Source organism: Paecilomyces variotii (genome assembly GCF_004022145.1).
Source record: "Paecilomyces variotii strain CBS 101075 chromosome Unknown C8Q69scaffold_6, whole genome shotgun sequence".
Classification (NCBI taxonomy): domain Eukaryota; kingdom Fungi; phylum Ascomycota; class Eurotiomycetes; order Eurotiales; family Thermoascaceae; genus Paecilomyces; species Paecilomyces variotii.
In genome coordinates this window covers 1,287,283-1,310,548 of record NW_021167145.1, presented here as the reverse complement: position 1 = coordinate 1,310,548, position 23,266 = coordinate 1,287,283, and the positions used below count along the sequence as shown (strand labels likewise).

Here is a 23,266-nt window from a genome sequence, read left to right as displayed (position 1 = left end):
CAGCTCACATTCCAACCACAGCTGCAGAGAGCGTGAATGGTCTGACGCCTCCGACAGAATTATTGTCACACCCAATCGCGACAAGATCAGTATCTAGTACCTAGATATTCCAGGTCTGAGCGGTCTCCGTGATGATTATTATGATTGCAGGGGGAAGAGACCATGCCTGGCTGCGGGAGAGTGTCAGCAGTAGTAGCAAGTCAACGGTACTCCAAGCCGAGGGAACGCCAGGGCGGGGAGGCGGGAATGGGAGTTTAACTGTTTAAGTGACTCTCTGTGCCTTCAAAATGAATCAAATGAATCCCTCAAAGCTTTTGGGGCCTTGGCGCTGCGTAAGCTTCCTATACCCAAACGAGCGAGGCTCCCCGCTAAACAGAAGTTGAGGGAACAAATCGAGTATGGTAGACTCTGACAACCACTTAATCTTCACTCTCCCAGCCCGCCTCGTTCTTTTACCAGAACTTCAATATCCACCAACCGCTGGATTCCCCCCCCCTCACTGTTCCCAAACCGGAGGTCGACCCAAGGACCTTCTCGTTTAGGCATTACGTGCTCTCCAGTGACACACTGCGTCGGGTCAGATTTTAATTTAGGGCCTGTGACGATGCCGCAGCCACCGACCGATAGGAGATAAATTCATATGTAGACTACTACCAAGTCTACATATCCCAAGTTGAACCGCCTCCACTCGCACATTGCTCATTGCTCATTGCTCAATGCTCCATCCTGGTCGCCCCTCTTAGCGGGTTGTGATCTGTTTAGTGCAGGAGCTTCTTTTCTGCTTGTTGTGGCCCACCAGGAAGCTTGTCGGGTTGACATCTTTTCAGGAACCCTTCGCCTATAACAACAAGCAGGCCAGAGTCCTTTGGAAATTTGCCATCATTATTATTATTATTAATGCATGTCAGCTCAGTAATGTTGTCTTCCCCTGCCAGCCGCCTGAAGCGCTGGGCCTTCAAGGACGACGGGTGGCCGCTTTTGCCATCATTGGGGTCCGAGTTTCTTGAGATCCCCCACTCGGGTACCTTGCACAGTAGAGTCAAATACTGTTCCGTAGTAGTAACAACCAAGTCAAGAATAATAATAATATCCACAGCAGTTGTAGTAGTATGGTAGATGTTGTTTTCTGTTTTCTATTTTTCCTTTTTTACTGGGACAGCAGATGGGGCAAGATTCCATCTGACTGATCTCCGATGCGACCGCCACACGGCATTGGTCGTGCTTCTGTTGTCACCGAAGTACTCCGTGCAATGCAAGGCGATGTTGCATATTATTGGAATGGAGTGTAATTATGTTCTGTCCATGTGCCTGGGAAGCAGTGTCATACCTGGCTGACTATGGGCCGCATGGTGGCGGACCTTAAAGGAGCGCCAGGCTGGAAGACTATTATGACAGGCCCAAACCCGTCGACACTACACTAGGCAGCGCAAGAACCGCGTTGGTCAAACAACATTGGATATCTTTTCTTTCTTGATTTCTTTTTCTTGATTTTGATGATGGTCGCCGCAGTGGTAGATACTAGGTCGACGAGTCGACAATCGGTTCGACGACCGGCAATTCCTTCTGTTCGGCTGTGAGGAGCTGCTGCTGCTGCTGCTGCTGCTGGGTGTGTCACGAGGCAGGAAGACACAAGAACAAGAGCAATAGAATTGTAGTAATAAGCTTGCGGAGTCCTGGCCATATAGTTGCCCCCCCTGGCATCCGCTAACGCTGGGTGGCTTTCTGGTGGCTGGCTTTTGACTCCTTTGACGCTGTCCACTCTGACGTCGGCTTGCAGTCCAAAGCGACCAAGTCCCCCATTGCGCTGCCGGGATTGTGCGGGAGATACTCAGGGCTAGTCGAAAAGCAGATGGATTTCTCATGGTCCGTGGTCGCCAAAGAACGCGCGATGGGGCGAGCGCAACCGTTGGTTCCTAGTATCCTAGTGTAGTATGTAGTACGTACCTCCAGAAGCAAGCAACAGGACAGAAAACACTCAATAGAAGGCGGATCCACTGCGAGACCGGAGTCGTCAGTCGTATCTAGAGTAATCAAGTAGTACCATCGGATGATCGAGTACCTAGAGAGAGAGAGAGAGTATCCTCGGGTGTTGGGCTGCATTCCGTCATCGTTCGCTCCTTTCATCTCTTGCGAGTATTAACTGCCTCTGGCAAGCGGACAATAATAATCATAACAGAGAACTTTTAAAGAACTGCTATAGACTATCTAGCATAACCCTTGTCTGGCGCAGATCCTGGGCGCGGTTCTTTGGTCGGGGAGTGTCGCTCGGGCGGGAACAGGCCCCGGGTAAAAGCAGCCTCCCCGGCATTATTATTATTATTTGCCAAGGCCCGTCATCACACTGGGGAAGTTGGTTCGAGTTTGGTGCAGTGGGAAGCTCTTCAGCCCACATGGCAGTTTTTTTAGTCTGGTGGTGGCCCGGCATCAGATAATTTCAAACCCGATTTTATTTTACTACTACTATTATTATTATTATTATTGACGGGCGTACGTACTACTGCGGATGTTCTAGGAAGAGAAGCATACCCGAGCGGCGAGGGTTGAATGAGGTAATACCGGGCAGACGAGAAGAGACAACGCATCGACCACCCCGACAGAGAAAGACGGGAAGAGGAGAAGGAGAAGAAGAAGAAGGATGCAGCTAAGCGTTCCACTGGCATGTTTTGGGACGTTGGAGAGAGAGAGAGTTGACGTTGACTTGACTTGACTTGACTTGACTTGACTACTGTCATCTTATCCGAGTTGCTGGGCAGGTCGTCATCCGTTTATTTTGCTTTTTCATGCTTTTCCATGCTTTGATGCTTTTCATGCCTCATGCCGTGTTGGCGGACGCCCCCTTCCGTCATCATTTACGCCAGCATCCATTCCAGCACCCCGGAGTTGGTCCTGCATCGTAAATCATGTATGGTATCTCAGTGATTCTGTGTGGTCGAAAATCGAGTACACATACTGTAGTATAGTTCTCAATTAGCCTCCCTGCGATGCAGGCCACTACGGTGAATCCACCAGCACGCGATTAGAGCGCACATCCCCCATCCCCATTCCGGAGCAGCCAGTGAAACCAACGATCGGTCTTGCTGGGATGGCATCCATTGTCATCATCGCGCAATTTGTTGTTATTTCTGTTGTTATTTCTGTTGCTACTGCTACTGCTATGGTATTGCCATTGCTATTACTATTACTATTATTGCTGCTGTTATTTTGTTGTTGTTCTCTTGTCTCTGTTCCTGTTCCTGTTTCTAGCCAGATGGCATTCTTCCCTGCCGTCTACGATCGGATCCAGTGTCAAGCCAACCAACCAACTAACTCTGCGCTCAAATCGAATGCCGGGACAAGCAGGTCTGCCGCTGGTGGAGCAGCCGCAACAATAACAACAACTCTCTCTCTCTCTCTCTCTCTCTTTCGGCACTTCCACTAAAGTCACTAGCGGGCGTCTCCCCACGGAAGAGCAATCGATGGCGGTTCCCCGCTACCCTGAAACATCCCAAGGTCAACGCTCGTGGCAACCTTGTTGCTCCTCTTTCTGTCTTTCTCTGTCTCTTCTGTTGCGCGCACGCTCTTTTTTCGTCGAGTTCGCCCCCTTCAACGATTCCCCTGCCATCCCCCACCTGCCTTTGACCGCCCCCCCTTCCGACTGGATCCCCCTCCCCCCCCCCCCTTTTCCTTCCCGTGTCATCGTATTGTGCGTGCAGAGACCGCGCGGCCGGTGCATACCGCAGGAGGTGCCTCCTTTCGGGCAGTGGCTTTTTTGGCCGGGATGACAGCCAGTGGGAGCCAGTTATTCTTATTATTATGATGATGATTTATTGGAGTAGAGCAAAAGGAGGGTATCGTCTATACGAGAATAGGCCAAAATAAATAATGCCATCACTTGTACCTAGCTAGCAATTAGAAGTTCTTCGAGGAGAGAGAAAAAAATAAAAATAAAAATAAAATTCAGTAAAGAAAAGTGTGAAGAGAAAGAAAACGACCCAAGAAAGAAAAAAACAAAAGAAAGAAAGAAAGAAAGAAAAAGAGACACGACTGTCTTTGTCTCCTATTCCATTGTGATATCTTTGTGCAGTGATTTTCCAGGTCCTGTGACCCTATCTCAATCTATCCCTATTCGATCCCATTCCCCCAAGTACAGTACTGTACCTCTCTTCTCTTCTCCTCTCCTCTCCTATCCTATCCTATCCTACTCTCTCTCCTCCCTTTCAGAGACGTTCTCTCTGGCAATAATAATAATAATTAATATCCACCAGAACGGTTCTTGACTCGGGCGACTACTGAACTATCCTCATGGACCCTGGGACGGGGCCTACTTCGACTCTAAAAAGCTCCAAGCTAAAAGCCTATCGAACGAACTAACTAACAAGTTCGCATCCACCCTCGTTCTGACTCTCTGGCGCCGTTTGGAACCCTGAGCGGGCCCCCCAAGTAACGATCTGCAGCCTTCCCCGACGGAACGTCGTCAGTGGCACAGGCCATCTCCAACAGGGCAACGCCAGGGCTTCCTTTTGTCCCTGCTCGGCCGCTGGCTTGAGAGATCCCGTACTTTTTTTTTTCTTTTCATAAGCTACGCCGATCCCCTTCCCCAGACAGTCGCATCTTCTCTTCCTCCCGCAGGGTTCTGAACCTTCCACCGAACACTACGTCCGCTATTGTATTGTACCTCGAAGACACTTCTGCTCCTCGCCCGGAGATCAATTGATCAACCCTCCCTGTTGCTCGTCTCTGTGCTCCACCAATTATCAAGTTAACCTCACCCAAAGACGTCGTCTCTCGTGTCTATCTCTGTTTCTCTCGCGTGCCTGTCTCAGGTTTCTTTGATCATCTATCTCTCTCTGCTGGTGCTCGACTCGAACGGACGCTCCCTCCTGAAACTTGTCTCCCTCCTTCACTGTATATCCGCGCGGGAATCACCAGGCGCATCACTATTCTCCATGACGATGGTCATTGAGAACCAGAACCGCCAGTATGGCGGGATGGGCTTTGACAACGTCTACCACGGCAATATGCAGCACAGCAATCCACAGTTCTCGGATCCGTGGTCCGCTACCCATACCTCCTCGCACCCGAACCCATCCATGTATGCGACGTCCATGGGGGCCAACCACCTGGGTATGAACCACGTCAAGCAGGAGGATGTGACCAGACCAACCGCCATTTCGATGCCGTATTCGAGCATCCCCGTGTCAGCTCCGTCGCTGGTGGCCGGGACCACCTACCACAATGCGGCCGGTTATGGCAGCTCTCAGATGCTGGGAATGCAGCATGAGATGCCCCGGACGACTTTCGAACAGGCCCCAACATACACCACCGCCTTTACGCCAGCCAACTACGCCCCTATGAACTATGGACAGACTCTGCACCAGCAGCAGCAACAGCAACAGCAGGATGCGCGCAGAATCTCTCATGCGTGAGTAACCCCTTTCTTCCCTGATTATTTACTCCCTTGAGCGCGTTGGATGCTTCTTGAGGGCAGCTTTGAAGAAAATGCATTTGGCTGACTTGTTTTGACCAGAAACGACGCTTCTGTCGCCCACTCGCAGACGCCAACGGCAGCATCTTTTGGAGATGCTTTGGATGCCAGTCGAGGGATGGTGGCTTTGAGCCAGGATTTGACTCCTAGGAACATCTATGGCCCGCGGAGTTCGCGAGGATCCGCGGATTCGTACGGATTTCCTTCCACGCATTCCTCAGCCTCGTCGATTTCGTCGGCCGGGAATTATCCATATTACAGTGCGTCAGTTGCCTCCGTGGACTCTTCTGTCACCGACTATAGCTCCACCACTTCAGAATCCTTTGACAACCTCCCTTCGCGGACCCTGCCCCGTCCGTCCGGCCTCCTGACTGGAAGTGCGCCTCCCGGCCCTCAGTCCATGATGAGCCAGTTCAGTTCGAAGATGCCTTCGAACACCCAGAAGAAGCACAAGTGCAAGGTCTGCGACAAGCGCTTTACGCGTCCCTCCTCGCTTCAGACCCACATGTACTCTCACACGGGAGAGAAGCGTAAGTTTTATTCTGACGCGGCTGTTGTATTTTGCTGCATGCTAATTCCGTATTTTCCAGCTTACGCCTGCGACGTTGAAGGCTGTGGAAGGCACTTTTCGGTCGTGTCGAACTTGCGTCGACACAAGAAGGTCCACAAGGGCGAGAAAGAGACGGCTTCTGGCGAGGAAGAGGAGTGAACCAAACGCTTCTGCATCGACCAATCTTCCTATTTTACGATCCAATCTCGAGCACCGATATATCCTTCGTCATCCGCGACTTATATTGAGCGACCTCCCGGCGTCATTTATGGCTGATTCGTGCGCATCATGATATCCCGCCTACAGCTGGTTCGGTTCTGATTTGATGTTTTGGTTACGCATCCTGTACAACAGTTTCCCGGTTTTTCTTTTCTTTTCTTTTGTTCGCTGAACTTCTTTTTTTTTCCTTATATCTCATTCTACTCATTCCCTGCATGGTTCGGTCAGAGACTGGACCCAGGGAGGATTGATACCCCGCCGCATTATTGATGATGGTTAGGAGACGGCACAGGACCAAAAGGGGGTTCTCGATCCGGCGACTTGTTTTTGTGCCTTTGCGCAGGTTATGACCATAGAGGCGTCGTTTGTTTTTGTTCTCCGACGGAGTTTGTTTCTTCTCGCGCATGATCTTGGCCTTACTTTCTTATTCCCTCGCTAGACCGGGGATTCATTTTCGTTGGATGTCGCGTCTGCTGGTTGAGCTGTGTCCCGCACCCGTCTTACCGTTGTTGAGGCTTTCGGATAGCAGGGGATGATTTATCAGCTTGTTGACGTATGGATTCTTGACTGCAGTGGCTTTCACGCTGGATTTCTCGCGATCGCCCACCCTCGGTCATTCATGGCTCTCGCGCCGTTTGCCCGGAACCCACGAGGTTTTCTGTTTCTAATTCCCCCAGCAACACGCGTTTTCTATTGCTTTTTTTCTTCTTTTTCTTTGGCGTTTGGTTCCGACAAACTTCAACATGGGGACCGGGCACATGTGCGCAGATTTCATTACAGTCACATTCGATTTGGCGCTATCGGGGATGATGGGACTGATTACGATCGCTGTGTATACGTCTGCGCAACCACAGTCGCTTCAAATTATTGTCTAATGCAGAGCAGAAATGTGTTCATCTTGGTTTATTCCTACGAGTAAATATGGACGAGGAAATATAGACGATGCTGCCACGGCGTACACTGAAAGCAGCTCTAATTCTGCACTCGACTCGATTTAGCCCATGTCGGGGGGGTCCAAGTTTGCTAGTGCCAACGCCCTGGCAAGTCCCATGACTCGAACTTGAGCTCGAGGCCGCGATACTTGCTTGATTCGACATGACTGTACATGTACATAGATAATACATCACATTATACATATGGTAATACATGCATACTGCGACAAACAACCCAACTGTGTACTACATACAGTATATAGGTTACGGAATTACTAGATACATACATACATACATTGCATGTGCGTCTCTGCGTCCTTCCTTCCCTTCCCCTCAGGACCCTGGAATGTCACGCGGCAGAGAGAGAGTGAGGGGATAACATAACATAACTAACATCTGCAACTAGTTAGAGGAGCCGCCACTGTAACCCAGCCAGCCAGCCAGCCACGGGAAGGGAAGAAAAGGGAAGGGAAGGGAAGGGAAGGGAAGTGGTGTATCATACTTCACGAGTAAAAAGCAAAAAAAAGATAGGAAGAAAGACAGGATAAAGTAAATATCCTATTATATGGAGAGTATAATCTCTTCAAGTCCGATTTTGATTATTCCGGTACGTCAAACTCTTCTGGCATGTCATAGTTATTATGCTATGACACTAGATATCTCTCTCTCCACGCGTGCGTTTAGACGGTCAAGATCGAGCTCTCAAGCTCAAGCACAAGCTCGAGGGACGATGGAGAAAGAGTAATTAACTAACTAACTAATTAACTAACTAACTAAAACTAATTAATGGATTAGTAGTTACCAGACAGAACAGAACAGGACATAACATAACATAACAGAATATCTGCAACTGGACAAAAGAGAAGGAGAATAGAATAGGGAGAGAGAAGAAAGTATCTTTTCTTTTGATTTCTTTCTTTCTGTTAGTTAGTTAGTTAGTATTCTATCTATCTATCTATCTATCTATCTACTGTTAATTTTATTTTCACTTCAAACCAAAAAAAAAAAAAAAAAACGCTCGCCCGCGGGACGGGACGCGGAATAAGTAACGGGGGAAGCAAGGGATGAAGCTACTTACCTAACTAACCTATATGTATACCGACAGTAGACTACCAGTTACCAGTTATATAATAACTAAACTAGCTGGTGGCTGGCAGGTACATACGTACGCATACATAGTCAGGTAATTGACGTCTGCAAGGGGTGTTTAGTTGATAGATGAAGGAAGTTAGATTCGAAAAAAAAAAGAAAATAAGAAAGAAACGGGCGATTATCGCTGCGTCGCGTAAAAAGGATAAAAGGAAGAAAGAAAGTCTTGGCGGTTAGGTATGTATGGTACTTAGAGTAAGGGTTTAAGTTAGATTGGATTGGATTGGATTGAGTTGGGAATGGGGTTGGGTTGGGTTTTAGGGTGGTCAATAGTTCCGACTGTTGTGGTGGTTGCTTCTTCTTTTTCTTCGATGGTGTGTTGTTGCTATGAACTATTAGTATGCTGTTGTTAATATACCAAATGTTAGTTAGATGGTAGTTGTTACTAGAATAGATGGGAGTGCGCTGCTATCCTGCTATACTTACTCTAGATCAAGTGGTTATATTTGATCTGGGATTAATTGTACTCAAAATATACAGTAGTTAATACAGCCAAGCTCCAGGTGATTAATTAATCGATCCCCGTCATAAGTACCATAGTTAGTTATCTTCGTGCGTAGTTATCTTCATGACCACATAGTATTACTTACGAAGTACTACTATGTATGTACATACATACACAATCTGAAACCCACCCAGTAACATACCTCGGGAATCCCGACCAAGAAAAAAACGCAATGACCAGGATCCTATAACTTACTTCCCAGAATCCCAGACTTAAGTTGCGACAAGCATGATATGATCGCCCGCTAAAACTCCACACGGGAGCGAAGATCAAGAAACCTAGCAAATGGCAAGTCAAGCACCAGACAGAACCGGCTATTTCTCCAACCGATGCGACGGAAGCTTATTTCGATCCCCAGGTTCAGCAAGGAGTTAGTCCATCGGTAGATAAGTCTACTTATGGTAAGTAGTCACTGTATACGGAGTAGTACTGGTACTGGTACTGCTGGACCAGGTTTTGAGTACCTACTTATCGGTCTGAGAACAGGGTTGGGCATCGCAGAAGAAACCGTACCCCCGCCTGGTTTCGTTAACTGCTTCACACCATAAGACGCCTATTGCGAAGCTCGTGACGTTTGCCAAGAAGTGAAGAATTTGCGAGTCATCCCCGCCCCAACCTTCTGGGGTATCTCCATGCCGTTTCGTATTATTCTTGCGTTGCAGTGACGGAAAGAAAGGAGGGAAGTGGCTGGCTGACTGCAAAATAGCAGAGCGTAAGTAGCATTAGGTACTTACCACCTTAGAGTAGAGGAGAAATCGTGTGTGTGGACTTGCTTTCCATACCTGGAGCGTATAGGTACATGTGGCACTGTCGAGGAATGCATGTCACTGCGTGGTTTTCATTTGAATAAGTAGGTCGGGTTTCTTTTAGTTCGAGCCAGTACGGTGGAAAGATTAGAACTGAGATTATCTCGCCCTAGTAGTCTTCTGTGTTATAATATGACGAGAAATCGCGCAGGTGAAGTGGTGATAAATAATCACGATTGGATCTGGCAGTCACCATCGGTTATATGATCATTGATCTTCAAGCTGGGAAAGATAAAATCAGGTGAGGCGTCTTGGCCCCTTATTAGGAGGAAGGCTACAAGACCAGCGTTAAAAGGTATTTTTGATCTATTCTTCTAGATAGATTTTATGAAGAATCTATCTCGGAAATAAAAAGGAATAGCAACAATTCCGTTTTATTTCAGCAGCATTCATTGCTTGTTTACACGAGCATTATATGTGGCTATGTGCATACAGTGCTGGCTAATACTCAAACCCAACATTCACACCCATCAACCTTCCCTGATACCTCTCTAGCACTTCTCCAAGCTTGACCATCACTCCCGCGGCAACCATCCTCACCTGCTCTTCCTCCCCGCCCTTCGTAGCAGGAACGCGATCAAATACTTCCCCAACCCACTCGCGGAGCTCCATCACCTGCGTAGCGAACTCGGTGACTAGCCTTTCTTCCCCCGACGTGCCCGATGCGACGCTGACATCAATCGTCGCGAGGAAGAGGGAGAGCAGGGCCGGGAGCACGGCCGTCTCGGTGGCAACCGCGTTGGAGTGTAAGGATATAAGGAGGGCAAGAGTCTCCTGGGTAAGAGAGGGGAGAGAGGGAGTGTATGGGCCCAGAGTTGACAGGATGAGGGTAAGTGTTTGAAGGAAGAGGCGGAGCAAATGAGGCGTTAGGAAGGGATTGTATGTTGCGGATGCTGATCTATTGATTATATGTTAGTCTGTCATATAGACAGTTTTATACGTGATTGAGTCTGTGCTTACCTATGATATTGCATCATCATTGTCGTGAATCTGCTTGTCAAAGGGTAGAAGAATCCCTCTGTAAGAGTCCGATGGAGATCCTTGAGCACAGACTTCTTTCGCTGCTCCTCGCGCTGCTGGCGTCGCTTCTCGACTTCCATGCGCGAGGAGAATGTCCGGACTTTGAGAGCATTTGGACCTGATAGGGCGTCTGCTGCATCTAGCGCCAGAGGCTGTAGTGATGCCTGTGAGAGTTTCTTTGTGAGAGCAGATACAGGAGACTCGTCTGTGAGATACATCTCCTGCAGACCCGTGGGAAGCTTCTTCGTCGGGAAAGATGTATCTGATACTGCGGGCAGGCCCATTGACCGCGCATCCTCTTCACCATAGCCGGCTAACTCGCGCGCAGCTAGTCCCAGGGCTGTGAGCATCGCGGATCGTTCCGCTTGGGATATGTCTGCATCGAAGAAGGTTAAAGAAAACCAGCGCCCCATCCGGAGCGGTTGAGCAACTAGCAGGGCAATCATGCTCTGGAGCTTGTACTCGTGGAATTTCGGTAACTTGTACTTGTCTTGGAGACTGATCAGAACAAGTGCCAGTTGCTCTGCATGCTCCGCTATCTCTGTGCCGAAGCCGGCCTTTCGACGGATTAGAGCAGGCGCCGTTGTAACGCCGAGATTATACCTGTCTGCATTTTCCGTATCCCGGAGAGCTGCTACTAGATCCCGAATATACCTGGCAACTGTTAGCGCTGTCATCATCGAATGAGGGTCTTTCTTACACTGGCGCAGTTGGCTTCGATCGATTGATCAGAGTGGGATCGTCGTCTGAGTCTTCAGGGTCAGAGTCTGGCTTTTCATACGGGATGAACTCCTCGTCTTCGCTCTCTTCAGAGTCGTCTATCTCCTCAATCGAGACAATCTTCGATGTATGACCAATAGTCTGTGGGCGTTTAGGAACCGAAGGCTTCACCGATTCCTTCGTGATTTTCTTCGTTTTATGCTGAGAAACCGTCTGGCTTTTGATAATCAAAGTCTGCAGAGTGTCGACCGTATCTCGGACGTTGACGAGATCCAAATACCATCGAGCCTCTTCGCTTTCCATCTCTTCCAGGTCGAATCTCATCCCCTTGCCCGGCGGTTCTATCAACTGAGAAATGGCCATACCGACTACCATGCCCAGGAATCGGCTTCTGGCCGAGGATGCTGCAAGGCGATTGGAAACTGCATTGAGATATAGACTGGAATGGCCGATCTCACGGATAGTAGGCGGAGATATCCGACTAACATATCCAGCCGAGAGAAGGACGATTTGCGCGTTCGCTTTGGAACGTTAGCTAAGGAAACATAGATGTCAAGAAGTTTTCAGCCCACCTTCCTGAATCTGCGTTGGTGTGTGCTTAATGTAGAACTTATCACCGAAATTCCCGAGACTAGTTGTAAACAACTCAATTACAGCGTCTGCAATAGGTTAGCTGGAGTCGTGACATGTAGTCTTGTTGTTACGCTTGGCTTGCCTTTGTCGTCTGAAATCACTGCTAGCAAAGCACGGCGCAGTCGGATCCCTTGGATGCAACTGGACTGTCCACTCGCGAGCCAGGATGCTGTCTGGTTGCGAAGGGACTGGCTATTCTTGATTATACTTGCACATAATGCTGCAACTCCCCCGATAATCTCATTATCCGGCTGGATTTCCGGCCTGTCACTCGGGAGTTCTCCTTCAAAATACTTCTTCTCGACATCACGGAGAACAGCCTCGAATATTGCCGTCTGTTCTGGGACGCGGACGTTCTCAAGAAGCCTCCTGAACTGCACTGAAGATTCCTGCTCGCGTAGCACCCCAGAATAGATTTCCCTAATTAACTGGTCTGCAAGAACATTAGAGAAGAACACATAATACTTTTCAGCAGGACAGCATTACCGGTATAACCAAGACTCAGTGCTCGACCGACCATAAGACCAACTGACTTCCAACTATCGTGATCCTCGGAATTAATTTTTGAAATAAAGGTGCTGATGCTTTGCCCCAGCCACGACGCGTAAGAGCTGCCTTCGCCCACCCAAGAAATACCCTCTGAACTATCTAGGTCGCTAACGGAAGCAAGACCTTCTGCAGCTGTTGACAGAACTCTTCCGGCCGCAATAAGAGAAATAAGCTCTTTGCAAGCAATTTGTCGTTGGACTGCCTTATCATACGTAGCAGTGATATCCGCGTAAATGCGAAACAATGCATCCTTGGGTTTTAAGAGGGCTGACAGGACAGATATAGTGTCTCGAATGACCAGACTTTTTCCAGAGTTCTTTTCGCCCTGGGTGACCTGGACCGATAGTAGATTGCGCAACTGGGCCACTATCGCACTGATACCAGGTACGCTGCAGAGGCATCTCAGTAGAGCTGCCCTTAGTCTGTGGCCTTTTGTCCTGCGCCCTGTTTCAGCATGGCTATCTTGTAGACTGCTCCAATGGTCTGGAACAGTCGTGCTGACTAGCTGTTGCAGAATCAGTGCCGTGGCTGGACCAGGGACTCTGATGTCGACGTTGGCAGTTCTAGACTTATTTGAAGGGTCAATATTTGTCAAGACGTCAAAGAGTTGATCATGGTCCGGCTTTGACTTCAGAACTTCTAAAATATAGTCTGCAGATGAAGGATCACCATCACCTTGATGACTCAGCCCCACATCACTCGATTTTGCATGATGCCTTGCATCATTTTCTGTCAGTAAGTCTTGCTCGTCATGCTTGACTGTTTTGACAGCAGTGAGAAGTCCATCCATCTCATTTGATGATCATCATTTGTGGTCTCGGAGGACAGAGGAATTATTCGGCGCGGAAGTATTTCCTGAGATACCTACGTGTCACGTGGATGGACGCCCTTCCGAGCGTATCAGTCAACTACAACACTGAAACATCAGTCTGCACGATTAATAGACAAAGGAACCGTCCGTCTTCTATTGCTGCCCGTAACTGTTGTTGGTGATTTACAGAGTGAGCTCGAGATCCCACTCTTCTTCTGACATCGAGCTGCCTAAATTTCACGTAATTTTAACCCCGCGTCTGTCCAGTCTGCGACGGCTGCGCCTCGTGGTCTGTACACGAGAAGGCAGATCTTCACGACATTATCCTTTCTCCTTATTGTATAATATTTCTTTTTACTTGCACAGATGCCTTCTATTAGGACTGATTCGGACAGCCCTGCTGCCAGATGGTAAGTATCCCACAGCCTTAGATTTTTGCTGGCCCCGCTGACGTTATCACGTAATAGGAAGCATCTGTATAGTGTTCTGAGCAAGAGAGGTCCGTTCACTGATGAAGAATGGGTCCCTGGTGAAGAGACAATCCAGGCTCTGGAAACCTCGAAGATCTTGTAAGACGTTCTCCTGGCTCTTAAACACCGTTACTAATATAGATTCCAGGGTTATGTCCGTCCCCAGGGTCCCAGTCGGGGAAGTAAAAAGCCGTACTAACATGAGACAGAGGAGCCGGAGGTCTGGGATGTGAGATTTTAAAGAACCTCGCCCTGTCGGGCTTCAAGGATATTCATGTCATCGACATGGGTGTGTACACTCTGCCCTGATGGTTTAGCGGTCGTGTCTGACTTAGTACAGATACCATCGATATCTCCAACTTGAACCGTCAATTCTTGTTCCGCCAGTCTGACGTAGGCAAGCCAAAGGCCGAAGTCGCCGCAGCCTTCGTCGAGAAGCGCGTCAAAGGTGTTAAAATTACGCCTTACGTGGGAAAGATCCAAGACAAGGATGAGGATTATTACATGCAGTTCAAAGTGATTGTGTGTGGGCTTGACAGTATTGAAGCTCGCCGATGGATCAACTCGACATTGGTTGGAATGGTCGATCCAGAAGACCCAGAGAGCCTGAAGCCATTGATTGATGGCGGAACGGAAGGTATGTTGCTCTTGCACCCACTAGATCGACTTCCAGGCTCAAAAATACGACACAGGTTTCAAGGGTCAGGCGCGTGTCATTTTGCCTACTCTGACATCCTGTATCGAATGCCAACTTGACATGCACGCTCCTCGCGCTGCAGTGCCCCTCTGCACCATTGCAACTATCCCTCGTCAACCTCAGCACTGTATCGAATGGGCTCACCAGATCGCTTGGCAGGAAAAACGCAAGGACGAGCCATTCGATAGTGACAACCTTGACCACATCGCATGGATCTATAACTCGGCCCTCCAGCGGGCGCAGCAGTTCAACATCCCAGGAGTCACGTTTCAAATGACCCAGGGTGTCGTCAAAAACATCATCCCTGCTATCGCCTCCACCAATGCCGTGATTGCAGCCTCCACGACGTCGGAGGCCCTTAAGATTGTGACAGGCTGCAACCCTTATCTGGATAACTACATGATGTACGCAGGTGAGGAGGGAGTGTACACTTACACCTTTGCCGCGGAACAGAAGCCAGACTGCCCGGTGTGTGGCAACCTTGCGAAGACCGTTATGGTGGATCCGGAGGACACCCTCGAAGCTTTCATCGAGAGTCTAGGAGAGCGGGCAGAGGCACAGCTGAAGAAACCAAGTATGCGGACTGAGGAGAAGACGCTATACCAGCGCTTCCCACCGCAGCTGGAGGAGCAGACGAGACCCAATCTCAAAAAGAAGCTCCGGGACTTGGTGGCAGATGGCCAGGAGATCGCTGTCAGCGACCCTGCTTTCACCATCGACTTCCGCTTCAAGCTGGTTTACAAATAGAGTTTAACTATGATAGCTCAAATGGAACTGAGATGCACAATGACAAGACAAGATTAAAACCTGCTTGGGAAAGCCATCGGGTAGAATTCATATCTGCATTGACTGATAATATCTTTATAAGCTTTTTTGTTTCCGTCCCAACTCCAGGAAAAGAACAAAATTGACAACATTATCTAGATTGCCCTTCCGTGACTGCCTTAAAATAATCAAACAGGGAAACGCCAAGCGATGCATCAAACGGGAATATCAAAACGGACATGTCAACCGACCCAGCCTAATGCATGAGATCGGTCAATCCTCTCTTCCATCGAGCACATTTCAGCTTGAGCACCTTCACACTTTCGAGGAAGAGAACATCGCTGTCAAACTGGCCAGTGCTCTCCACATTGAAGATAAAGTGGTCACGAACCCGGCCCAGCTTGACCTTATCTTTGAACTCGTCATGTCGAAGACATTCGCGACTGACAGTGTCTTTGAATGGATCGACCACGACAGCCTTCTGCTCTCCTTCATGTCCTTCGTACCCGCTACCCCTCTTCGATGCCTCCTCTGCGGTGATGGTCTCGAGACCAATGACGCCGCGGGGGAAGCACTTGGCGAACTTTTTCGCATCCTCACCGATGATAGGCTTTGTGATCTTAATGTCGGGAAGTAGACGGTAGGTAGCCGTTGCTACAGGGGAGAACTTGGCGTGATCGGCTCCGATTCCCTTGATACAGTGCATTTCCATCTCGATCCTCTGGCCGGGGCGCAACTTGGCGATGAGGATATCGGGGTTGACAGGCTGAATGGCATCGTCATCCTTGAAATAGTTCTCCTGTCGTCCAACGGGGTGGAATGTAATATCCTTGGCATAGACATGGGCGTTGTTGTAGAGTTTGCGAGGATCCTCCTCTCCCGGGGCAGCATTCGGATTCTTCGTGCATTCGATATCGAGACGCAGCACGACAGTGTTGTAATCGCTAGGCGTGCTACCGGTGCTGGGGTCATCCTCATCCGTAGGCTTTTTGAACCAGCTCATCCAATTGAGACCCTCTACCGAACCCTTCAAGGGAATGAGACCAAGGCGCGAGGCAAGAACCTCATCTTGGATCACGGAGGTGTTCTGATGGATGAAGACGTACTCGATCGCAAGGGTAGGGACCTCAGCGATGAGAATACGGCGGAAAGCGTTTGCGACGGCTGCATCGAGTCCGATGAGGGAAAATGAGGCCTCGAATTGCTCGTTGCGGTGAAACTCGACCCGGAAGCCCTGGAAAATTTGTCATTTAGTGTCTGCAAAAACTCACGACATTTCAAATGGCGAGCCCGCCATCAAAGGTTCAAATCATACCTGTCTGAACTTTTCTAGAGCCCATGCGTGGTTCTCTCCAGGATAATGACCCGGGAAATCTGTTGAAGAGATGTTGGTGACGGTCTCGGCATTGATATTCACAATCTTGATAACTTATTAGTTTGCGATCCAAGAGGTTTGATGAAGTGTCAGTAAGGCGCATACTCTTCTGCGCTCCAGCTCCTCGGCTGATGCGACGAGGGGAGCCATCTTTTCTGTGCTAGACGATTTTAATTGTCGCGGGGTGCGATATGAAGCTTCAAATCTTCAATAAATTCCATCGCCGCCGACAGTATTTTTTGCGGGCCTGGGGCGGAAAGGGACCCCTTTATTCTGTGAGCGGCTAAGAGAGAATTGTGGGTGAAATTCCCAGGAAATGGCCACCCGCCCGGCTGGCACGTGCCAGAGATGGGTTAGCGTCATCAGGTGATGTCTGCAGTATAAAGGGCCAGCGGGCCAACCAGGAGCCACAGAAAGGAGGCCGAGAGCTGTAAGCTGCCATCACGTGACATGCCAAAATGCGCGGGAGCATCCTCAGTCCGACGTCGATGGTCGACAACGACACGGGCCTCTACTCCATCGCCAACCTCGATTGAATGTGGTCAGGTTGAGGACCACCTGCTCTCTTCTCCCGTCTCTTCCGTCCTCCCTCTCCAATGGCTTCGTCCTTCGCTCGCCTGGCGGGCAATGCGCCCAAGAGGCTTTGCCTCCGCCCCTCTCTGTCAACAAGATCCTCGCCGGTTGTCAGATCTAGGTCGATAGCGACCACTCTGCCTCGAAGATATGCTGAGCCGACCAGCTATCAGGCGACTAGACTCGTCCCTACCGACCCGTCGTTTGCGCACTTCGCCAACAAGACCAGTGATATTCCCGAGGAGGCTGCGGCCATGGAGTCGGAAGCAGGCCACAACCGCAAGATTCGCCATTACACTGTCAACTTTGGACCTCAGCATCCCGCTGCGCACGGTGTGTTGCGTCTGATTCTGGAGCTGAACGGAGAAGAAATCGTCCGCGCGGATCCTCACGTCGGTCTGCTCCACCGTGGTACCGAGAAGTTGATCGAGTACAAGACGTACATGCAGGCGCTTCCTTACTTCGACCGATTGGACTACGTCTCGATGATGACCAACGAGCAATGCTTCTCTCTGGCGGTTGAGAAACTGCTGAATATCGAGATCCCCGAGAGAGCCAAATGGATCCGTACCCTGTTTGGAGAGATCACGAGAATCCTCAACCACCTCATGTCCGTCCTCTCCCACGCAATGGATGTTGGTGCGTTGACGCCTTTCCTGTGGGGTTTCGAGGAGCGTGAGAAGCTGATGGTATGTTGATTTTAATCCTTTGTTGGAGGTATATTCGATGGGATATGGGATGGCGGCTAACGTACCGTTTTTGTCATGGACAGGAATTCTACGAGCGTGTTTCCGGTGCCCGTCTCCACGCTGCCTACGTCCGTCCCGGTGGTGTCTCTCAGGACCTTCCTCTCGGTCTCCTGGACGACATCTACCAGTGGGCTACGCAGTTCAGTGACCGTATCGATGAGACCGAGGAGCTGCTCACGGATAACCGGATCTGGAAGGCCAGAACCCAGGGTGTCGGTGTTGTCAGCGCTGCTGATGCTCTTAACATGAGTTTCACTGGTGTCATGCTCCGTGGTTCTGGTGTTCCCTGGGATATCCGCAAGTCTCAACCGTATGACGCCTACGATCAGGTTGAGTTCGATGTCCCTGTTGGTGTCAACGGTGACTGCTACGACCGTTATCTGTGCCGTATGGAGGAGTTCCGTCAGTCCCTTCGCATCATCCACCAGTGCCTGAACAAGATGCCCCCTGGTCCCGTCAAGGTTGAGGATTACAAGATCTCCCCTCCTCCCCGTGCAGCCATGAAGGAGAACATGGAGGCTCTCATTCACCACTTCCTTCTCTTCACCAAGGGTTATGCCGTTCCCCCTGGTGAGACCTACTCGGCCATTGAGGCTCCCAAGGGTGAGATGGGTGTTTTCGTTGTCAGTGATGGCAGCGAGAGACCCTACCGCTGCAAGATCCGTGCTCCCGGATTTGCTCACCTGGGAGGATTTGACCAGGTTGCCAGGGGCCACTTGCTTGCCGACGCCGTCGCTATCATTGGTAAGTCCCGATTGAGCCCTCAAATGCCTACTGTATTCCCCTACTTCTTCTTTTCTTCTGAGCGTAGGCTGATCATTACCTAGGTACCATGGATCTGGTGTTCGGAGAGGTCGACCGATAAACATTGGTTGTTACTGAAAAAATTAGAAGCCCGTAACCGATGACAAGAGGCTGGGGCCCTTGGCGTCGGAGAGATGATGAGTGGAGGTTGCTTGGTGGCGACCAGCCTAAGCCGTCCCGGTGCAGCCTGAGCAGCCGTCTGTAGCTGTAGTATTTCCTTGAGCAGTGGCGTTGTTTCATGTCTATCTTGCATACAATTTCCGTCTCTGTCTACCTATCCTCTTATGTATAGTGAATGTGATTTGCACTTCGAGTTTTACACTGTCAGGACATCGAACCGGCCGTAGGTATGTCAGCTTATAGATCCACTCATTGCAGTTAGTATCCACGAAATATGGGAGTTTTATAACGTCAACGGTATGTTCCATACCAATCTACGCGATCACCAAAGCTTCACGACTATGCCATAGCAGCTGCAGCTGCAGCTGCAGAGTGACCAGCTCTGCGTCCAAAGACAGCACCAGCCGTCAATCCGCTACCTCCAGGGTAGTTATCGTAGAACAGGCCGCCCAGCATCTCTCCAGCACAATATAACCCGGGAATAGGAGCATTCGTGACAGATGATATTACCGCAGCAGTCTCGGGATCGACTGCCAACCCACCAAAAGTGAAAGTTATGCCACAGCTGACCTTGACAGCAAGGTATGGCGGCAGATCGATTGGCTGAGCCCAGTTAGATTTTGGCGGATTGATTCCACCACTGCTCGACTGTGTCGACATGCCATCCTTAATGGCTGGATCCCATTTCGCACTTTGATTCTCCCTGCGCCATTCATATACGGCGCGATTATATTCTTTAAGAGTATCTTCGAACTTCAGCTTATTCTGCAAACCATGCTCTGCGCACGAATGGGCCAAATCAGGGACCGTCTGAGCCGTGATCCGCCGGACGACTTCGTCGCGATACTCTTCTTGTCGTAGCCAGGGAGTCATCCGGGAGTCCCAGATTTGAAATGCGATATGGCCAGGTTGATGAAGGATGGCCTTGCCAAAGATGGCGTATGTGAAGTTACGCATATCGGCTCCTTCGTCGACGAATCGTTCACCCTCCCGATTGACCATGATACCGAGGGGATAGCCGGATTTAGTGAATTGGTTAGAAACCTCACGATCTCCCGAGTTGGGTGGAGCATTAGCGTCCCAGGCGACAGAGTGGCAGCCAGACCAATTCCCCGCTTGTTTGGCAGATACATCGCGGATGGCCATCTCGAGACATTCACCGGTATTGTATGGCGTGCCGCGAACCATGGCCATGTCCCAATTGGGACCCAAATACTGCGCGCGCATACGAGGATTAGCTTCAAATCCACCCGCAGCGAGGATCACAGCCTTCGCTTTAATCTCTCTCTCACGACCTTCATGAACGACAATAACGGAGGTAATGCGCCCAGTCTCTGGATCCATGACCAGGCTCTTCGCAGCCGTCGAGAAGTGAACAGAAACGCCCAACTTCTCAGCAGCTCTGCGATAATCTTGAATAAGACCCTTCCCTCCATCTTCCGTCTTCAACGACATGCCTCCCCAGAACTTAATCCTCCCATCAACTTCATAAGCCTGTCGATTGAAAGATAACTGAAACCGCACCCCTTGTGTCGCCAACCACTTAATCGTCTCATTCGAATCCCGAACCAGAATCCTCGCCAGATCAGGATGCGACCTCCCACTCGTGATTCGGATCAAATCATGCATAAAGTCATCAGCAGTATAGGGACTCATGTCGATCTTCTCCGCAGTAGCTGGATCGACATTGTTCACGATAGGAAGGAGATCCTCCAGTCCATCGTGAACAGTCCGGTATGCACCCGCTGTGAAATAGGAGTTTCCACCAGCCCATTCTTCGGGACATTTGTCGATGATGAGGACGTCTTTGGCGCCTGATTCGGCTGCTCGCAATGCAGCTGAGAAACCGGCGTTACCGCCGCCGATAACGAGGATGGTGCACTCTGAGGGGAGGGACATGGTTGTGGGAGATAAAAGTAAGAGGAGATGGGACAGGGAGGAGTCCTTCAAGAAGGCATGTTAGATGCCCTTATAATGATTCTTTTCAAGGCCAGTTATGTTTGTGATGATCTCGGAAGATGTTCCGTTTGTTTTGAAGGCGGGGTACGTAAAGTGTATCTGTCTATCCCCCACGGGGTTAATCCGATCAACAGTTTCAACTTTCTACAGTGACCGTCCGATCGATCTCAAAGGCGGATCGACGGTGAGTTATCACAGCTCGCCCGTAGGAGCGGTTGATGCGCGAATCATGCGAGATGGTCTGTTTCTGAGTAATATGCTCGACTGACTGGACGCTTGGTTTCTTGTAGGTTAACTGAGTTACATTTTAGACTTAGATTACTTGACGCCAGACGCGACATTCTGGCGGCGAGGCATTGACAGCATGCTCGTCCAAAGCGGGCTTAAGATAGCAGACCAATACGCAATCAAGACCTATGTCATGTCGGAGCCGGCTGCCTCGAAGCTATCTCAAACTCTGGTTCAAGCCAGTAGAAACGTGTCGACTGGCTATATTATTTTCCTATTCGCGAGCCGTCGCCATGAATTATTTCGTCTTTCTTGCTTATCGAGTTGAAAGATCTATTACTTCTATTGATATTTTATTTTTTACCCTTGTTCTTAGGCCAAAACTTTCGCTCTATTTAGACAACAATAAAGAAGATCTATTTCGGATAATGTGATACAAGAATTATAGACGACACGCGTCTCGAATCGAATACAGTACCCCAAAGATGTCTCTTCGCCAGTGCGTGCCCTCAAGCTCTATAGAACCACGAATGAGCCAAGTATTCCAACTGGAGAACATCCTGCTGTGATGCCGTGTATATGCGAACATAAAACCCAGTTTATGATCAAACTGATGATGATGATGAGAAGGAGGACAGTTGTCGCGAAACATGTAGTCACCACGAGCGCCATTGGTGTTTTCACGAATCGTGACCATATCGCTGTGCTCCTCCCCTTTTATATGTACCTTCCAAAGCATGGTGGAGGCTCCACGTCTGTAATGAAACCCACCAAATTATTCGTAGCACATGGCTTCGATCATGCGCTTACACAAACGGAAGAAGAGTTTTCAATCATCTCAGGAGGTGTTCTTCTGCTAGAGACGTTGTGGGTGTGAGGAAACTGAGAAGAGTCTGTGGTCAGACTCTGGAATTGTAATTCGAGTGAGAGCAGGATTCGTTGGCGCTGTTCAGCTAGTCCGCCAATAGCCGGACGAATGCGCGGGACGATGTTTCTATTTTCGATATCACGGAAGTGGCTTCGTGGAGCATCGTAGTCGTTGTGTTCTTCGTCTTCTCGTTGATAGGCATCTGTGGTATGAGAGAAAAGATTAGCGTCGGTTGTAGTACTGGTAGAAATAAGTAAGACCGTGCGAACTTGCAGGGAGGTAGAACGATGCAAGCACGGAAGGAAGGAAAGTAAACAGGCACAGGAAAATCGAGAGAAAATAAAATGAAACCTCTGACATTGTGGATTCCATGTCCTGAGGAAGGCATGCCTGTTTCTTATCAAAAACCACAGTCCAGGAACACACATCACTATAAGGCTGATTAGGCTTATAGCGGTCCCAGCAGAGAGGCCCATTCCCTTTTATCTTGGGTGGACTAAGTACGAGTCCTCAAGTAATATGAGAAAGATAACGTAAGCCGGAGGAATTCAAGAAGAAGATAACTAACACTAGAAGGATTGATCGAATACAGAATTGCCCATAACTTCTTGATGCTCAGTAACATCTTGGCCTATCTTTATAGTCGGCCCTGACGGAAGCTCTCAGCACGTTTCCAGCGTTAAGCCAGTCGGCTAGCGCATTGCGGACTATCTACCTACGGTCCTACCTTAATAATTGAAGCGCTGTCCAGGCCCCGGGCCCATAGGTAGGTAGCCTTGGTGCGGGTAGCCTTGGACTGCACTAGTGGTCCCTATCGTCTACCTAGGTACCGAAGGGCGGGGTAGAACGGGGTCACTAAAGGAGCTGAGAAACTATTTGCCAATTCAACTGTTTGTCCGTCCCTTGCCATAATTATTAGATTGGGTCTGCAGACTTGATTATTATCTACGCCTAATATATGCTTAGCATATCCGCGAAATTCGGACAAAGGGCGAAAGACACCGAAATTTAGGAAAATCCTAAGATATTGTGGCTAGGTATTGGAGAGCTAGCCATGTTTAACATGTTCGACACTGCCAACAGATCATGTGAAGCCTGTCGACATTCTGGTATCGCTTAATCACACATAAGCATAAGGAAATCGCAGCAGCCCATGATCGAATACTTGAACTGCATGACATCTTAATGCTCAGTAACATCTTGGCCTATCCGTAACGCTTTGCGAGGATTCTTAAAGATTCTTCCTCTCACAGTGCTCATAGACAACTCAGAAGTCGAGTAACTCCTTCGGTTCACAAGG

At 49.4% G+C, this 23,266-nt stretch overlaps 8 protein-coding genes across 8 annotated transcripts; 3 read left to right on the top strand and 5 right to left on the bottom strand.

The window, feature by feature from the left end:
• Positions 1 to 758: 758 nt before the first annotated feature.
• Positions 759 to 2,108, bottom strand: C8Q69DRAFT_445176 (hypothetical protein; the record flags this gene model as incomplete). Its single annotated transcript, XM_028629049.1, has 5 exons — positions 759 to 1,046; positions 1,328 to 1,412; positions 1,449 to 1,804; positions 1,945 to 2,021; positions 2,060 to 2,108. The coding sequence occupies 5 exons, from the start codon at positions 2,106 to 2,108 to the stop codon at positions 759 to 761; spliced, it is 855 nt and encodes a 284-aa protein (XP_028484882.1).
• Positions 2,109 to 4,925: 2,817 nt separating this feature from the next.
• On the top strand, positions 4,926 to 6,173 carry C8Q69DRAFT_445175 (C2H2 finger domain protein FlbC; the record flags this gene model as incomplete). The annotated part of the gene is made up of 3 exons (XM_028629048.1): positions 4,926 to 5,401; positions 5,507 to 5,994; positions 6,055 to 6,173. 3 exons carry the CDS (start codon positions 4,926 to 4,928, stop codon positions 6,171 to 6,173), a joined length of 1,083 nt encoding a protein of 360 aa, XP_028484881.1.
• A 3,893-nt stretch (positions 6,174 to 10,066) lies between these two features.
• On the bottom strand, positions 10,067 to 13,337 carry C8Q69DRAFT_507600 (telomere length regulation protein-domain-containing protein; the record flags this gene model as incomplete). Its single annotated transcript, XM_028632900.1, has 6 exons — positions 10,067 to 10,523; positions 10,586 to 11,299; positions 11,346 to 11,886; positions 11,938 to 12,024; positions 12,207 to 12,431; positions 12,485 to 13,337. The coding sequence occupies 6 exons, from the start codon at positions 13,335 to 13,337 to the stop codon at positions 10,067 to 10,069; spliced, it is 2,877 nt and encodes a 958-aa protein (XP_028484880.1).
• Positions 13,338 to 13,374: 37 nt separating this feature from the next.
• On the top strand, positions 13,375 to 15,347 carry C8Q69DRAFT_469409 (putative NEDD8 activating enzyme). Its single transcript, XM_028630761.1, has 7 exons — positions 13,375 to 13,548; positions 13,626 to 13,768; positions 13,826 to 13,927; positions 13,977 to 13,982; positions 14,038 to 14,117; positions 14,169 to 14,465; positions 14,521 to 15,347. Exons 2-7 carry the CDS (start codon positions 13,725 to 13,727, stop codon positions 15,270 to 15,272), a joined length of 1,281 nt encoding a protein of 426 aa, XP_028484879.1. The 5' UTR covers positions 13,375 to 13,548; positions 13,626 to 13,724; the 3' UTR covers positions 15,273 to 15,347.
• Positions 15,337 to 17,119, bottom strand: C8Q69DRAFT_286165 (putative DNA-directed RNA polymerase I and III subunit Rpc40). Its single transcript, XM_028626966.1, has 3 exons — positions 16,771 to 17,119; positions 16,606 to 16,710; positions 15,337 to 16,524 (listed from the first exon to the last, which is right to left on the bottom strand). Exons 1-3 carry the CDS (start codon positions 16,813 to 16,815, stop codon positions 15,547 to 15,549), a joined length of 1,128 nt encoding a protein of 375 aa, XP_028484878.1. The 5' UTR covers positions 16,816 to 17,119; the 3' UTR covers positions 15,337 to 15,546.
• Position 17,120: 1 nt separating this feature from the next.
• On the top strand, positions 17,121 to 19,147 carry C8Q69DRAFT_286200 (putative NADH-ubiquinone oxidoreductase 49 kDa subunit). Its single transcript, XM_028626967.1, has 3 exons — positions 17,121 to 17,927; positions 18,011 to 18,731; positions 18,815 to 19,147. Exons 1-3 carry the CDS (start codon positions 17,262 to 17,264, stop codon positions 18,850 to 18,852), a joined length of 1,425 nt encoding a protein of 474 aa, XP_028484877.1. The 5' UTR covers positions 17,121 to 17,261; the 3' UTR covers positions 18,853 to 19,147.
• Positions 19,002 to 21,048, bottom strand: C8Q69DRAFT_286230 (flavo protein subunit of succinate dehydrogenase/fumarate reductase). Its single transcript, XM_028626968.1, has 2 exons — positions 19,222 to 21,048; positions 19,002 to 19,159 (listed from the first exon to the last, which is right to left on the bottom strand). The coding sequence occupies exon 1, from the start codon at positions 20,808 to 20,810 to the stop codon at positions 19,251 to 19,253; it is 1,560 nt and encodes a 519-aa protein (XP_028484876.1). The 5' UTR covers positions 20,811 to 21,048; the 3' UTR covers positions 19,002 to 19,159; positions 19,222 to 19,250.
• A 410-nt stretch (positions 21,049 to 21,458) lies between these two features.
• C8Q69DRAFT_469392 (hypothetical protein) lies at positions 21,459 to 22,709 on the bottom strand. The gene has a single exon (XM_028630760.1). It carries the CDS (start codon positions 22,440 to 22,442, stop codon positions 21,897 to 21,899), a length of 546 nt encoding a protein of 181 aa, XP_028484875.1. The 5' UTR covers positions 22,443 to 22,709; the 3' UTR covers positions 21,459 to 21,896.
• Positions 22,710 to 23,266: the final 557 nt, after the last annotated feature.